This window comes from Lipotes vexillifer, unplaced genomic scaffold (genome assembly GCF_000442215.2).
Source record: "Lipotes vexillifer unplaced genomic scaffold, Lipotes_vexillifer_v1.1 scaffold802, whole genome shotgun sequence".
In the NCBI taxonomy this organism is placed as follows: Eukaryota; Metazoa; Chordata; class Mammalia; order Artiodactyla; family Lipotidae; genus Lipotes; species Lipotes vexillifer.
The window spans coordinates 1406708-1423201 of NW_006790237.1; the positions used below are offsets into that span (position 1 = coordinate 1406708).

Genomic DNA, 16494 nt, shown 5'->3' on the forward strand with positions numbered 1-16494 from the left:
GTCCCAATCTCTGGCTGGGTTTGAGTCCTAGCACGTGGGACTATAAATATTAGTAGACATAACCCATGCAAACAAAAGTTCTTTGGGGTCTCTGTTATTTATTTAAGAGTGCAAAGGGGTCTCTGAGACCAAAAAGCGTGAGAACTGCTATGTTCATATTTATTTCTACTTAAATTCAAGTCTCGACACTTGGACCAGCCAGGTGTTGTGAATTGGGGCTGAAATTCCACCTGAGGGCTGACCTGTCCAAAGGGGCAGGTTTTGCTTTTCTCCACTCGACAGTAAAGCGTGTTTATTTGTGACGGTGCTGACGTTTACCTGAGCCTTATGCATCTGGACAACAGAGAAGAAATCCCCTGCCCTGCACCCTACCCCCCAACTTTTGCTTTCCAGAAAATGGCTTACTGCAAAGAAGCACCCTGCCCCATATGACTTAGATAAGACCCATGGATGAGCCCCTTGTTGACCTAAGACAAGGCAACACACAGATCCTCCAAATTTCCATTTTTTGGACTTATAAACGATTAGCTGTTTTGCCCGCCATGAATCAGTCAGCACACAATGCTTGTTAACCAAACCTAAGTTAAGTCTCCCACCACATCACTTCCAGAATTTTGGTCCATCCTTAGCCTGAGCCCTAATACAACCTCTGAATAGGGTGGCCTCAGGATAAACCATTCTCTCTGATCTACTGTTCTATCAAGCTACCTTGTCATCCCACTTCCCCACATCTCATTCTTTTTAGCCTTGTTTACTCCTTCCTATAAAAGTAAAACTCTGCTGTCTGACCCTTGTGCAGCTTGCAAATCTTACGGTTTTCCTGATTATAATAGTGCCTCTCCCATTGCAATAGCCCCTCCTCTGCTTTGCAATAATCCTTTTGAAGAAAGTCTTTCTTTACCAAGTCTGAATTGTTTTTCATTGAGGTGAAATTCACATAACATGTAATTAACCATTTAAAAGTGAACATTTAGTTCACACAATGTTGCACAACCACCACCTCTATCTAGTTCCAAAACATTTCCATCATGCCAAAATATAGCCCCATGCCCTTTAAGCAGTTACTTTACACGCACGCTCTCCCTCCAATTATTTTTTAAGTTATTTATTTATTTATTTTTAAGTTATTTATTTATTTTTGGCTGTGTTGGGTCTTTGTTGGTGCGTGCAGGCTTTCTGTAGTTGCGGCAAGTGGGGGCCATTCTTCCTTGTGGTGCGCGGGCTTCTCATTGTGGTGGCTTCTCGTTGCGGAGCATGGGTTCTAGGCACGCGGGCTTCAGTAGTTGTGGCTTGCGGGCTCTAGAGCGCAGGCTCAGTAGTTGTGGTTCACGGGCTTAGTTGCTCCACGGCATGTGGGATCTTTTCGGACCAGGGCTTGAACCCGTGTTCCCTGCATTGGCAGGCGGATTCTTAACCACTGCACCACCAGGGAAGTCCCAAGGGTCATCTTTTAGATGCCCCACTTGGGGACCCCTTTTACTTCATTATCCTTCATCTCTTGGTGCTGACCACAGCACGATTTAAAAAAAGAATAGGAAAAATACATCTCTGAGAAGCTGTGGCCACAGCCCAGACTTACTGTGGATATTCACCCTGGGTACTCATAGTTGGGGGGACAGGGACCCTCAGAGCTTGAACTTAGTTTAAAGCATTCCTGACTGGTGTTGCTACCTAGCAGAAGTAAATACAAATATCAAAGCCCAAGTTCAAGCTTGCTTGGAGCTGCCAAGGCCCTCAAGACAAATTAGCTTCTTTCTTTTTTTTTTTGCGCAGGCTCAGCGGCCATGGCTCACGGGCCCAGTTGCTCCGCGGCATGTGGGATCTTCCGGGTCACGAACCCATGTCCCCTGCACTGGCAGGCAGACTCTCAACCACTGCGCCACCAGGGAAGCCCCAAATGATCTTTAGTGCTAACTCCCCTCTGGAATTCCTGTGGATTTTGGCTTGGGCGGTCCTTGACAATTGTTGCTCAGAAGATGATTTTCATATTTGATCTGTCACCTTTATGCATATTTAAAAAGGATGGTTTGTTTGAACAATCTAGCATAGGCACAGACTCTTGATCTCCATCTCTGATTCATTTTGTTACCTATGAAGACTTGCAATTTTAAGCCCAGAAAAAAATTTTAAAAAGCCCAAGTTCTGGAATGTCAATAATTTACATTGTACATGACAAGAAAACCACAGGCCAGTGCAGTTCAATCTTATCAGCAAAGAAGGAGAAAGAACTAAATTAAACTTGACTTAAAAACAGTGAAATTATGAGAACTTAGTGCTTTTTCTCCTGCAGAAAAACAGGCGTCTTTGCCTCTCTGAGCCTAGGTTCCTTATCTTGAAGTCAGGGATGGCAATGCTGGGCCTGAGAGATAGCACAAATGCGGAGAGAAATCACGAGGAATTTGGGAAGAGTTGGATCTTGGAGCTAACCATTTCTCCATCATAATCTTTCTTTGTGAGCTGAAAATAATGGTGCAGATGGGCACCCATTATAGAGTCGGATATCAGTTTAAAGGATTTTGACCAGTGTTTAAAGATATGAATAGAACAGAATACAAAATACCATGTATCACAGAGTGGTATTCTGTGAAACTATGTTGATGTGAAATCATATCTTACTTTGCATCACGGTCAGAAAAGTTTGGAAGCCAAAGTTATGAAGCACTCAGTATCAAATACTGAGTTCCTGGTCTCCCGGCGTCTCTGTCTTAGCAGGACTCCGCCGCCAGGTGGCGCCTGTACCCCGCTGTGAGTGGGCTAACCTCCAATCTTGACTCAGCCCAATCCCGTGATTTCCTTGGGGTCTCCTCTCACTCCGAGGATCCGGTTTACTGGGACTAGAAGTAACCACCCCAGCTCCTGGAAACCGTTATTAAAAGTCCAAACAGAGTCTCAGGGAGATAAATCAAGGTGTCAGCAGGGTTGGTTCCTTCTGGAGGATCTCGAGGTGAATCTCTTTCTTGCTTCTTGCAGGTTCCGGCGATGGCATCACTACAATCTCTTTGATCATCATCTATCATTTACCTCTGCTGTGGTCCATGCTCCCTCTGCCTCTGTCTTATAAACTTGTGATCACAACGAGGCTCCACCTGGAGAATCTCTCCACCCTAAGAGCTTTAATGTGATCACACCTGCAAAGGTCTTTTGCCCTGCAAGGTAACACGTATTCACACGTTCCAGGGATTAAGACGGGGATGTCTCTGGGGGCCATTATTCAGCGGTTCACATACAGTCTTCTGGAACCCTCCACCTGGAATGGGACCTAAGAAGTGGCCAAATTGGGCAGGTTTTATGCTTTTTAGGCAAAGAAACAAATCTGTGAGGAATTGACAGGACAAAGAGACTTGGGCTTTGGGTGCCCAATTAGTGAAGAATCTAGTGAGAATTTAGGCTTGGGGTAGTAAATTAAAGAAATAACGAGGTTTGTTTACACAGGCTTCTTGCCTCTAATTCCCTAGGTCTGCTGATAAGGGTGTCCTCCCTCCAGATGTGGGGAGGGCACCTTTCACTTGAGAGATTTATGTCCTGCTCTCAGGGAAGCAGAAAGGAGGGTCAGAGTATCCTCTTGAGTTGGCCGTTTCTATTTATTTATTTATTTATTTTTATTTATTTATGGCTGCGCTGGGTCTTTGTTGCTGCGCATGGGCTTTCTCTAGTTGTGGGGAGTGGGGGGCTACTCTTCGTTGTGGTGCACGGGCTTCTCACTGCGGAGGCTTCTCTTGTTGTGGAGCACAGGCTCTAGGTGCGTGGGCTTCAGTCGTTGTGGTGTGCGGGCTCAGTAGTTATGGCTCGCGGGCTCTACAGCGCAGGCTCAGTAGTTGTGGTGCACAGGCTTAGTTGCTCCATTTTTCCCAGAACAGGGCTCGAACCGGTGTCCCCTGCATTGGCAGGCAGATTCTTAACCACTGCACCACCAGGGAAGTCCTGGCAGTTTCTTGAGTAACTATAATGCAAAATAATCAATATGCCATTGAAGGACATTTTGAGATGGCCTGCTCTGGGCTCCAAACACATTTGCAGACATACACAAGCTGACGCACACACATTTGGGTGTTATTCATTGTGAGTCCTGGGGTAAACTCTCCACCCTACTATTTCTCCCGGGAATGGTGGAGCTCTATATCCAGGCAACTGGACCTAGTTTTCAGGCCAAGGAGGCCCAGAGGCAATGACATCTCCCATGGAAGAGAAAGAATACTGCTTCTGACTCTGGGTGACAGCTTGGTCCTCAGCACTAAGTGTCCATGCCATGTGGTCCTGAGTTTCCCAGAAATCCTAGCAGTAGCTGACCTCCCCACCCCCACTCTTTCTGGCCATCTATTGGAAAAGCAATGAATAGTCTACTTGATTTGAAAGAAGGGAAGTTTTCGGGGCCTGTTTTGCAATTCTGTAGAAATTGGAAAACTGACTCAAACCAAGACAAGGCAGAGTGATTGAGTCAGAGACAGAGATCCTGGTTTCCTTTCTCCTCAGAGCCTGCCCGCAAGGCCTGCTCTCCGTGGGGTCCAGGCCGGGCTGTAGACGACAGTGTAGCAAGTGCAAGAGGAGGGATGGGCACCTTGGTACCAGCTGGGACCATTTAGTTAAAAGTGATGTTGCCTCCAGGGACTTCCATGGTGGTCCAGTGGCTAAGACTCTGTACTCCCAGTGCAGGGGGCCCTGGTTTGATCCCTGGTCAGGAAGCTGGATCCCATATGCTTCAACTAGGAGTTCGCATCTTGCAACTAAAACCAAACCAAAACAAAACAAGAACGTCGCAAGGAAGATTGAAGATCCTGCGTGCCTCAATTAAAAACAAAACAAAAAAACATGTCGCAACAAAGATCGAAAATCCGCGTACCACAACTAAGACCCCACTCAGCCAAATAAAAAAAATGAATATTAAAAAAAAAAAGTGATGTTGCCTCCTGTTTAAGAGACAAGCGATAGGGAAGTAAAGTGAGAAACTGGTTGTAGACGAAGAGGAACTGAGGGTTTCCTCTGTGCATTTTCTGTGCTTTTCAGGCTGCATTTATTCCATTTCCTTCTTATGTATTTGTGATAAACTCAACAATTTTCCCAGCCAGCAACTTCCCATCCTAGACAAGTTCTGGGCTCTTTGAGAGCTGACCACTACAGGTCCACCAGAGGGCGCTCGAAAACGCGAGCGCTGGTCCCCAGGATGGGCAGACCCAGGCAGGTGGGCACCGTCGCCCCCACTTAGGTAAACGGTGGCTTTCTGCACCACAGTCTGAGGAGGAGGAGGGAAACAGACTGTTCTGGGAATCCCCAAGACCACCCTGAAGTTTGATGATTCATTGGAAGGACTTAAAAGAATTCAGAGAAACTGTTATACTCAGGATTTGTTACAACAAAAGGACACAGATTACAATTTGCCAAGGAAGGAATTCCCCGGCCATCCAGTGGTTAGGACTCCGCATTCTCACTGCTGGGGCCCTGGCTTCCATCCCTGGTGGAGGAACAAAGATACTGTAAGTCACTCTGCACGGCCAAAGAAAAAAAATTAGAATAGAATAAAATAAAATCTGCGAAGTTCACAGGACAGGGTCCAGCGGAGGCCAGGCACAAGGTTCCGGTGGTCTCTCCCAGTGGAGTCATGTGGACTCCACTGTGCTTAATTGTCCGAGTGCTATGGACTGAATCCCCCCATCCCCAATTCATATGTTGAAGCCCTAACCCCCTCAATGTGACTGTATTTGGAGATAGAAACAAGGGGGTAATTAAGGTTAAATGAGGTCATAAGGGTGGGACCCTTATGCAATAGGATTAGTGCCCTTATAGGAAGAGACACAGAGACATCTCTCTCCCTCTCTCTGTCTCTGACATGTGAGGGCACAGTGAGAAGGCAGCTATCTGCCAGCCAGGAAGCAAACCCTCACCAGGCTAACACCTGGATCTTGGACTTCTGGCCTCCAGAACTGTGAGAAAGTGTTGATACATTTCTGTTGTTTAAGCTGCCCAGTGTGTGGTATCTTATGGCAACTCAAAGCTGACCAATACACCCAGCAACGATGTGTGACAGCATTTGTGGAGTATAAACTTTGGTGTCCAGCGTTTTTACTGGGGGTCTGTTATGGGTTGAATTGTGTCCCACCCAAAAAGATGTTCAAGACCTAACCCCCAGTACCTGTGAATGTGACCTTATTTGGAAACAGGGTCTTTGCAGGTGATCAAGTTAAGGTGCGGTCATTAGGGTGGGCCTAATCCGATATGACCGGTATTGTTATTAAAAAATAAAAAGGAAATGTGGACACCGAGACATACATGCCAAGGGCTTAGGATTCCTCCCAGGAGCTGGGTAAAGCCCACGCCTCTCTTTGGATGAGGTTAATTCTTTACTACATGTATTGCCAGTCACTTGAGAAGTTGGGTTGGATGCCAGCAGAGTGGTCCCAGATATGTGTCCTTCATTCCTATGTTGTTCCGACCCTCAGGAGAGGGACAGATGCTCATCAACCCAGCCCCTGGGCAGTGCTGACCACGCTCTCCTCTTAGAGCAGGTCTGAGTCTGGAAGCTTCTTACAAGTGCTGCCTAAATCTTTTGCAGGCCCCTGAGCAAAATGAAAATGTGAGGTCCCTTTCACAAAAAAAAAAAAAGCAGGAAAAACCTTTTTCCTTTTCTCTATGGACTCTCTCTCAATCAGTCATGTTTTGTTTTTCTCTTAACATTAAAAAAAAATTGTCTTAAAATACCCATAACATAAAATTTACCATTTTAACCATTTTTAAAATAGATTTAATATTTATTTATTTTATTTATTTTTGGCTGCCATGGGTCTTAGTTGTGGCATGCGGGATCTTTCGTTGCAGTGCACGGGTTTCTCTCTCGTTGTGGCGTGGGCTCCAGAGCGCGTGGGTTCTGTAGTTGCAGCACTTGGGCTCTCTAGTTGCAGTGCATGAGCTTAGTTGCCCCATGGCACATGGGATCTTAGGTCCCCAACCAGGGATCGAACTGGCATCCCCTGCATCGCAAGATGGATTCTTAACCACTGGGCCACCAGGGAAGTCCCTGTTCATAGTGTTTATATTTGCTAGTTAACGTCCAATCCCTTGGGCTTGACTGGGGGGATGGGCAGTGCAGACCCGCACAGGCACCCGCTGAACTCAGCACACTCCAAACCCTCTCTGTGCCCAAGTGGTGGGATGGGGGTGCGAGGGTGGGCCCAGAGCTGTCTCCAGATCCAGGACGTCCCCGGATTGACCGCGTGTGATTCAAAGTTCCAATCCCCCTGGCATGCGCTCCTTATCCATTAGACTTCACTTACAAAATGCAAACTCAAAGATAAAATTATTGGGAATTTCAAGATGGCAACCTCAGAGCATCAAACCCCAGGCGGGAAGCCCTTCTGAGCATGAAGCCATGTGCAAATATTCCACTTCGTACTGTGGAGCTGGGATCCTTGTGTGGACACATACACGGCCCCAAGACAGGCAGGGAGGTGAGTAGACTTTGGAGAGCCTGGGTGGGGGCACTGGGTTTGGGGTCATGCAAAAGTGAGGCAGGATTTGTGAGGTCATACCCTCCTCTGCCCGCAGCCCCTGCGTGCAGTAGATGTTTGCCTGGCAAATGAATGAATGAACGAATAAATGAATGAATGAATGAACCCCTGCCTCCGGCACCTCACCTGGAGCCTTTCCCCGCCTGTTTCCTGGGAGAGCCCCGCTCCCGGCACCGCCCTCCCCCTAGGCTGACCCAGTGTGGCTGCTTCCTGGGGTCAGGGTTTAGAGCAGCCCTGTATCCTCTCTCTGCTCTGGTGCTTCCATCTATGAAAGGAAAAGTCAGAAGAGATGTCGTCCAGACATTTGCAGTTCCGAGCTTCCTCGTTTACTCATCTGTGGATGGTCACTGCTCCCTTCTCCCCCAGAAGCTTCCTGTTGGGGCTTCCTTCCCGGACAGACCGGCAGGTCCAGAAACTGGACAGTCCTGGGAACTCCTGGCCCCTTGGACATGGACAGGTTGCTGCTGCTGCTGCCCCTGCTACGGGAGGGTGAGTGCGTGGATGGTGGGGAGAGCAGGGTCCCGGCCGGGACAGGGCTGGGGCTGGAGCTGCAGCTGAGTCTCTGTGTCCCCCCAGGGTCCCTGCAGCAGGATCCGTGGTACCAGCTGCAAGTGCAGGAATCGGTGACAGTGCAGGAGGGTTTGTGTGTCCTTGTGCCCTGCACCGTCTCCTATCCCTCGCTTGGTCAGACCGACTCTACACCCATTTATGGTGAATGGTTCCAGAAAGGGGATAGACCATCCCAAATGCACCTTCCCATGGCCACAAACAACCCAGGCAGGGGAGTAAAAAAGAAGAGAAAAATCCCATTCCACCTGCTCGGGGACCCTGGGGCGAACAACTGCTCCCTGGGCATCACAGACACCCGGAAGGGGGACAGTGGAAACTATTATTTTCAGCTGATGAGAGGTGGTGTGAAACATAGTTACAAAAATAACCTGCTCATTGTGAACGTGACAGGTACGGAAGGGTCCCCAGGAACATATAACAGGGATGGGGGGGAAGGACGGACCCACCCTGTCCCTCCACCTCTAAGGGGGACACTGGCCCATGGTCACATCAGGGCTGAGCACACACAGGGGTCCCCTCTGCGGTCTGGCTTCTCCCTCTCTCCTCTCCAGCGCTGACACGGACCCCCGATATCTACATCAAGGAGCCCCTGGAGTCCGGCTCTAGCAGCCACGTGACGTGCTCCGTGCCAGGGGCCTGTGACCAGGCCACGCCGCCCACCATCTCCTGGACCGGGGCTGCCCTCTGCCCCCCGGGACTGGACTCGAAGGGGGCCTATAACTCCTCGGAGATCGTGCTCACCCCCGGCCCGCAGGACCACGGCACCAACCTCACCTGCCGGGTGACCTTCCGCAGGGCTGGCGTGAGCACGGAGAGGACCGTCATGCTCAACGTGTCCTGTGAGCGCGGAATCAGGATGGCGGGGTGCTTTCGGGGCGGGGAATCGGCGCCGGTGACCCGGAGGCCAGGGACTGGGAGAGGGTCTGCAGGAAGGATGTAGGCCCTGTTCTGCTGTGCTTCCAGTTCTGTGCCTCCTGGCGGGTGGGGGGCGCGGAAGGGTCAGGTCTGACTCTCTTCCTCACTGCGTCTCTCTGCCCTAGACGCCCCCCAGAACCTGACCATCAGCATCTCCCGAGGAAATGGCACAGGTAGGAAGGGAGGGCCGTGGGGATACAGCGGAGATGGGAGAGACGGGAGAGCCCCTATTTACTCCTAGACAGATTGTTTTTTATTTACTATTCATGTTGTGCGAAGATGATTTGTCAAACATATGCAAATTACGAGGAAATGCCATAAAAGGAAGACCCGGGTGGTACTTACCACCCTGGGTAAGAACTAGATCATCCCCACCTTTGGAGCACCCGAGTTGTTTAGCCCCTCCCTTCTGGCCTCGGAGAAAGCCGCTACACTGAATTTTGTGTGATTCTTCTTTTTTATTGATTTCATTTTACTTTATTTATTTTAAAAATATGTATTTATTTATTTTTGGCTGCCTTGGGTCTTCGTTGCTGCGTGCGGGCTTTCTCTAGTTGTGGCGAGAGGGGCCTGCTCTTCGTTGTGGTGCGCGGGCTTCTTTTGCTGCGGCGCACGGGCTCTAGGCGCGCGGGCTTCAGTAGTTGTGGCACGTGGGCTCGGTAATTGTGGCTGGCGCGCTCTAGAGCGCAGGCTTGCTAGTTGCGGCGCATGGGCTTGGGATCCGCGGTACTTGGGATCTTCCTGGACCAGGGCTTGAACCCGTGTCCCCTGCATTGGCAGGCGGATTCTTAACCACTGGCCACCTTTATTTTTGGCCACACAGAGGGGCTTATGGGATCTTAGTTCCCCAACCAGGGATGGAACACAGGTGCTTGGCAGTGAAAGTGCGGAGGCCTAACCACTGGACCGCCAGGGAGTTCCCATAATTTTTGATTGCAGTGTAATTGATAAGTAAATTGTATATATTTAAAGTGTACCACGTGATGGTTCGATATACATATATGCTGTGAAAGGATTACCACAGTCAAGTTAATTAATACATCCACATTCCTTCTGTTTTCTTTTAATTTTACCAAATATGTTTGAATCTCTGCACGATGTATAGTTTACCGTATTTTTAAAAGCTTTATGTGAATAGGACTAAAATATGTGTTCCTGTTTGACTTTTCCTTTATTTCTTAGTTGAAATTAAATTCACGTAACATAAAATTAGCCATTTTATTTTTTCCCCTTTATTTTTAAATTGAGTAGAGCTGATTTACAATGTTGTGTTAGTTTCAGGTGTACAGCAAAGTGATTCAGTTATACATATATATAAATCTATCCTTTTTCAGATTCTTTTCCATTATAGGTTATTACAAGATATTGAATATAGTTAAAATTAGCCATTTTATTTTATTTTATTTTATTATTTTTGGCCTCACTGCACAGCTTGTGGGGTCTTAGTTCCCTGACTAGGGATGGGACCCGAGCTCTCAGCAGTGAAAGTGCTGAGTCCTAACCACTGGACCGCCAGGGAATTCCCCAAATAAGCCATTTTAAAGGGAACAATTCAATGGCATTGAGGACATTCACAGTGTGGTGCAACCACTCACCTCAACGTAGCTCCAAAACTTTCTCGTCACCCAGAAAGAAAGCCCTGTACCTATTATGTAGTCATGTCCTTTTTTTTTTTTTTTTTTTTTAATATTTATTTATTTATTTAATTTGCTGCGCCGGGTCTTAGTTGCGGCATGTGGGATCTAGTTCCCTGCCAGGGGTCAAACCCAGGACCCCTGTATTGGGAGACCAGAGTCTTAACCACTGGACCACCAGGGAAGTCCCAAAATGAGCCATTTTAAAGGGAACAATTCAGTGGCATTAGGACATTCACAATATGGGGCAACTACCCACCTCAACCTAATTCCAAAACTTTCCCATCGCCCAGAAAGAAAGCCCTGTACGTGTTAAGTACTCAAGTCCTATTCTCCCCTCTCTCCAGCCCCAGGCAACTACTCATCTACTTTCTGTCTCTGTGAATTTGCTATGAATTCTGCATATTTACAGAAATGGAATTATACCATATGTGGACTTTCGTGTCTGGCTTCTTTCACTTAACGTGATGTTTTCAAGGTTCATTCACATTGTAGCAGCGATCAGAACTTCCCTCCTTTTTTACGGCTGAATAATATTCCATTGTGTGGATGGACCACCATCTGTTTCTCCATCCATCTGTTGACGGGCATTTGGGTTGTTTCTACCTTGTGGCCGTTGTGAATGGTGCTTCTCTGAACCTTCCTGTACAAGTAACTGTTTGAGTCCCTGATGTCAATTCTTTTGAGTCTGTACCTGGGAGTGGATTTTCTGTGGCAGAGCTGCCTTGACTTTGGTGTGGCAGCATCTCACTATCTTGACCTTCACCTGCAGTGCTTGGAGCTGTAATTACCATGTCTCCTTGTCGACAGACCATTCCACTGTGGAACTTAGTTTTCCATTCCATTTTTATATTTGTTTTTCTCTTTTCCATTCTACTTTTTTTTTTTTTTTTTTTGCGGTACGCAGGCCTTTCACTGTTGTGGCCTCTACCATTGCAGAGCACAGGCTCCAGATGTGCAGGCTCAGCGGCCATGGCTCACGGGCCCAGCCGCTCCGCGGCATGTGGGATCTTCCTGGACCGGGGCACGAACCCGTGTCCCCTGCATCGGCAGGTGGACTCTCAACCACTGCGCCACCAGGGAAGCCCATGTTGCATCTCTTGATCAATGACCTTTAAAAATGGTGTCCACCGACAAAACAAGAGCATGGTTGCCACTTTTTACCCCCTTCCTCAACATGACACAAGATGGTTCCATGTGCTCTCATGCTGGCAGAGTATTTGGTAACATCTGTGTAAAAGAATCACATTCTCCAAGGGATGAAATCTTTTTGAAAATATCATCACGGGAATGCCACAGTAATTATCCACTTCAAGTCAGAATTTCTTCTCACAGACATTGAAAACAAACAGGTGGTTACCAAAGAGGAAAGGAGTCAGGGAGGGATAAATTAGGAGTTTGGGATTAACAGATACACACTACTATATATAAAAGAGATAAACAACAAGGACCTACTGCATAGCTCAAGGAACCATATTCATTATCTTTTAATAACTAATAAGGGAAAAAAATCTGAAAAAGAATCTATATGTATATATGTATAACTGAATCACTTTGCTGCACACCTGAAACTAACACAACATTGTAAATCACCTATACTTCAAATTAAAAAAAAAGAATTTCTTTTCCTGTTCTAAGTCATGTCTCTTTTAAGAATAGCCTTGACACTTAAAGAAATTTTCCATCAATTCTTTAAACAGAGCACTTAACATTGTTTTCTGTTCTTTTTATATATTTATTTATTTTTGGCTGCCTTGGGTCTTGGTTGCTGCGCGCAGGCTTTCTCTAGTTGCGGCGAGCAGGGTCTACTCTTCATTGCGGTGCGACAGCTTCTCATTGCGGTGGCTTCTGTTGCGGAGCACGGGCTCTAGGCGCGCGGGCTTCAGTAGTTGTGGTATGCAGGCTCAGTAGTTTTGGCTTGCGTGCTCTAGAGCACAGGCTCAGTCGTTGTGGCGCACGGGCTTAGTTGCTTCGCCGCATGTGGGATCTTCCTGGACCAGGGCTCGAACCCGTGTCCCCTGCATTGGCAGGCGGATTCTTAACCGCTGCGCCACCAGGGAAGTCCTCTGTTCTTTTAATTTGCATAATTCTATGGCTAAACAGACCCTGGAAATTATAAGTAAGCAATGAAACATGCTTCCCCCTATGGATTATTGTATTATTTTAATTTTTATTTTGGCCGTGCCGTGTGGCTTGTGGGATCTTAGTTCCCCAACCAGGGATTGAACCCGCACTCTCAACAGTGAAAGCACCAATTCCTAACCACTGGACTGCCAGGGAATTCCCATGGATTATTATTATCTTCTTCTATAAATTTTATTTATTTATTTATTTGTTTATTTATTATTTTTGGCTGCACTGGGTCTTTGTTGCTGCGCACAGGCTTTCTTTTCTTTTCTTTTTTTTTTTTGCGGTACGCGGGCCTCTCACTGTTGTGGCCTCTCCCGTTGCGGAGCACAGGCTCCGGACGCACAGGCCCAGCGGCCATGGCTCACGGGCCCAGCCGCTCCGCGGCGTGCGGGATCCTCCCAGACCAGGACACGAACCCGTGTCCCCTGCATCGGCAGGCGGACTCCCAACCACTGTGCCACCAGGGAAGCCGCACAGGCTTTCTTTAGTTGTGGCGAGCGGGGGCTACTCTTTGCTGTGGTGCGCGGGCTTCTCATTGCGGTGGCTTCTCTTGTTGCGGAGCATGGGCTCTAGGCGCGGGGGCTTCAGTAGTTGCAGCACGCGGGCTCAGTAGTCGCCGCAACTAGAGAAAGCCCACCCAGCAACGAAGACCCAACGCAGCCAAAAATAAATAAATTAAATAAATTAAAAAAAAATAGCAATTCAGTTAAAAAAATATATCATCTACGTTTCACAATGTAGATGTGAAACATCTACATCTCACAATGTAGATGTGAAACATTTCACAAACACCCAACATAATTTGCATTTGTAGACTCCACCAAAGCAGTAAAAATTTCCCCATTAACTTCCAACTGGGTGTTAAAAATAAGACAACAGGCCCAAAATGGAGTTGCTTATGCTAAGCTCCACGTCACCAGAGACTCCATGACAGTGTTGGCTCTTCCAGAAATGGCATCTTAAACCATCAGTCAGGAATCATCTGATCAGAATTAGTTAAGCAATGTGCCTGACAGACCCCTGCCGTCCCCTGAAGAAAAGCAAGTTTGCAATAAGCAACCTGCTTTTTTTGCCTAGTAGAACTTTCTTTTTTTCTTTTTTCTTTTTTTTTTGCCGTACGCGGGCCTCTCACTGCTGCGGCCTCTCCCGCCGCGGAGCACAGGCTCCGGACGCACAGGCTCAGCGGCCATGGCTCACGGGCCCAGCCGCTCTGTGGCATGTGGGATCTTCCCAGACCGGGGCACGAACCCGCGTCCCCTGAATCGGCAGGCGGACTCTCAACCACTGTGCCACCAGGGAAGCCCAGCAGAACTTTCTTGTTCCTGCTTCCTTCTCCCTCTGAAAAGTCTTTCAAGGTCCGTTCTATCTGCTCGACAGGATAAACAGAGCCAATTAGATCTGTAAAAGGTACTGAGCTGAATTTTGTTTAATATCCATAACAAAGTCTCTGCAAACATTTGCTATCGTTTCTGAGGTCTCATCCGGAAGGAATTTTACTTGCAATAGCCTTAGAAGCAATCCTTTTTCATAAGAAAAATATTTCACACAAGGGAAGGGAAGTGATTTGTCCTTCCCAGCTGCCTACTGGGCGGCCCCTCTTGGAGATGAAACCACACACCTTGTTAGGGAACCAGTGACCGAAACTGCCTGCCTTGGCTAAGCACGATAATAACCGCTTGCGTTGAGTTGTCTCATGACAGGAAGTCCTGGTAAACAACACGGTGCTTGCGGGAGAATTCAGGAGGGGCCAAAACGAGGGAGGAGACGCCAGTCGGTAATATGTCCTGCCAAACTCCCACAAATCCTCATGCTAGAGTCCATCTTGGTGGAGAGATGCGTGCACCACCAGGAAGGACCCTGAGTCAGCCCAAATATGGGCACAGGCAAGATGCTTGGCCAGAAACAACCTGGAAACTAACCCCATCACCATAAACCTTGAGACTGCGAGCCACGTGGCAGAGCCGTTCTCCTGGGTTCCCTTACCCTGCTGCTCTCCGCCGGGGCGCCCCTTCCCAATAAAGTCTCTTGCTTTGTCAGCACATGTGTCTCCTTGGACAATTCATTTCTGAGTGTTAGACCTCACTCTCGGACCCTGGAAGGGGACCCCTTCTGGTAACAACTTGAGTTTACTGAAGGCTCAGAGGTGCCCTGCAGTAAAAATTATTTAAAAACCCACACCCCCAGCACCACAAATGTCTCACTAACCTTGAGCCAGGGTTTCATTTTGGGGCAGGGCTGGGGTGGAGGGGGACAGAGGACAGGTTCCAGACACTGTCGGCCGCATAGTGGCCTGTGAGTCACTTCCACTCCCCTGGGCCCTGTGATTCTCATCTAATGCCGATGACCACACCCTCCTCTTTCAGAGGTCGGGGAATGAGCTTCCTAAACCTGGGCTCTGGAGACAGATTAAAGCGGGCTCATTGACAGGGAGGGAAACTGCCCACGTTCTTGCTGCTCTCTGCCCGGACGTGGGATTCTCCCATTGTCTGAGCAGCGCTGGGTCTCGCTGCCTTTGCTCGCTCAGAGACAAGGGTGGAGGACAGGGGGCTGCCGGACGTTGACGCTGGACTGGCCAAGTGCACCGAGGGCAGGATGACGGGAGGGCAGGTGTTGACTACGACAGTCCCTCTTGCCTGATCTGGGGCCCTGAAGGGGGGCTGACGCCCCTCTTCTTTTGTGGACTCATAAACACAGAGGGGCTGTAAGTAGGAGATTTTCTGATGCGTCTTCTCTCTCCTTAGGGAATACCTCCTTCTGGAAAGGATTATACACACTTCCTTTCAGCCAGGAAATGATCATCAGTCTGCTAATCTCCTTTCCTCTCCTGAGCAGGGAGAGAATCAGGGCGTCTCAGAGCAGTTTCTTCCCCCATCCGGCCTCTGATTCTCCCCATCTCAAAGCAGGGTGGATGCTGTAAGATATCCAAGGTCAAATTCGGGGAGGCAGGTTTATCCCCTCCTCCTCCTTAGCCTCTCCCAGTCTAATCATTTGCCACATGCTGCTGGCCAGCCTGCCTTTGACATCTCTCCCCAGGCCCTCCTTTCCTCTAACTACCCTCCTACAGCTTCCTCCCTGGTCCCTCTGAGTCCAGGCTCCCCCGGAAGGCGCCCTCCTGTCCCGAGGCCTCTCCCTCTCCATCACAGCCCGAGCTTTGTCTTCAGAGTGACGATGACCACGTGAAATCGTCTCCTTGAACACAGTCTCCTCCCGCTTGACTGTAGGCTCCATCAGCTCAAGGACCTTGGCAGGTGTATTTGGTTCATCGGGATCCTCTCTGCAGCATGATGCATGTCATATAGCATGTGCTCAAGAAATGCCTGCTGAATATTTCTCGAATGAAAGGAAGGGTGAATGTATGGACGAGAAGAAGGGCAAGTGGATGGGAGAATGAGTAGTAAATGAATGGAGGGATGAAAGGGTGAGTGGATGGAGGGATGGAAGATAAGTGAAAGAATGGATGGATGAGTGTCTGCCTGAAAGTGTGAATAGATGTATGAAAGAGTAGATGGCTGGGTGAAAGGTTGAAGGGATGGGTGGGTGGGAGAAAAAAAAATAAGCTAAATTTTTCCAAAAGGAACTTCTTTTGCAGACACTCAACCCTCCAAGCTCCAATGAAATAATTTATTGCTAAAGCATAGTGGTGCCAATGGCAGCGTCCTTACTGAGAGGACCAGTCCAACCCCCGTCTGTGAATTGGGGGTCTTCTCTGTCCAAAACGCCAGTGGCTGGGGGGGGGCAACAGCGGGAGG

At 48.4% G+C, this 16494-nt stretch overlaps 1 protein-coding gene across 1 annotated transcript; it reads left to right on the forward strand.

Annotated features, from left to right (window-relative positions):
* Window positions 1-7945: 7945 nt before the first annotated feature.
* Window positions 7946-15122, forward strand: LOC103068372 (sialic acid-binding Ig-like lectin 14). The gene is made up of 5 exons (XM_007463446.1): window positions 7946-7985; window positions 8073-8456; window positions 8618-8905; window positions 9107-9154; window positions 15109-15122. Exons 1-5 carry the CDS (start codon window positions 7946-7948, stop codon window positions 15120-15122), a joined length of 774 nt encoding a protein of 257 aa, XP_007463508.1.
* The last annotated feature ends 1372 nt before the right edge of the window (window positions 15123-16494 follow it).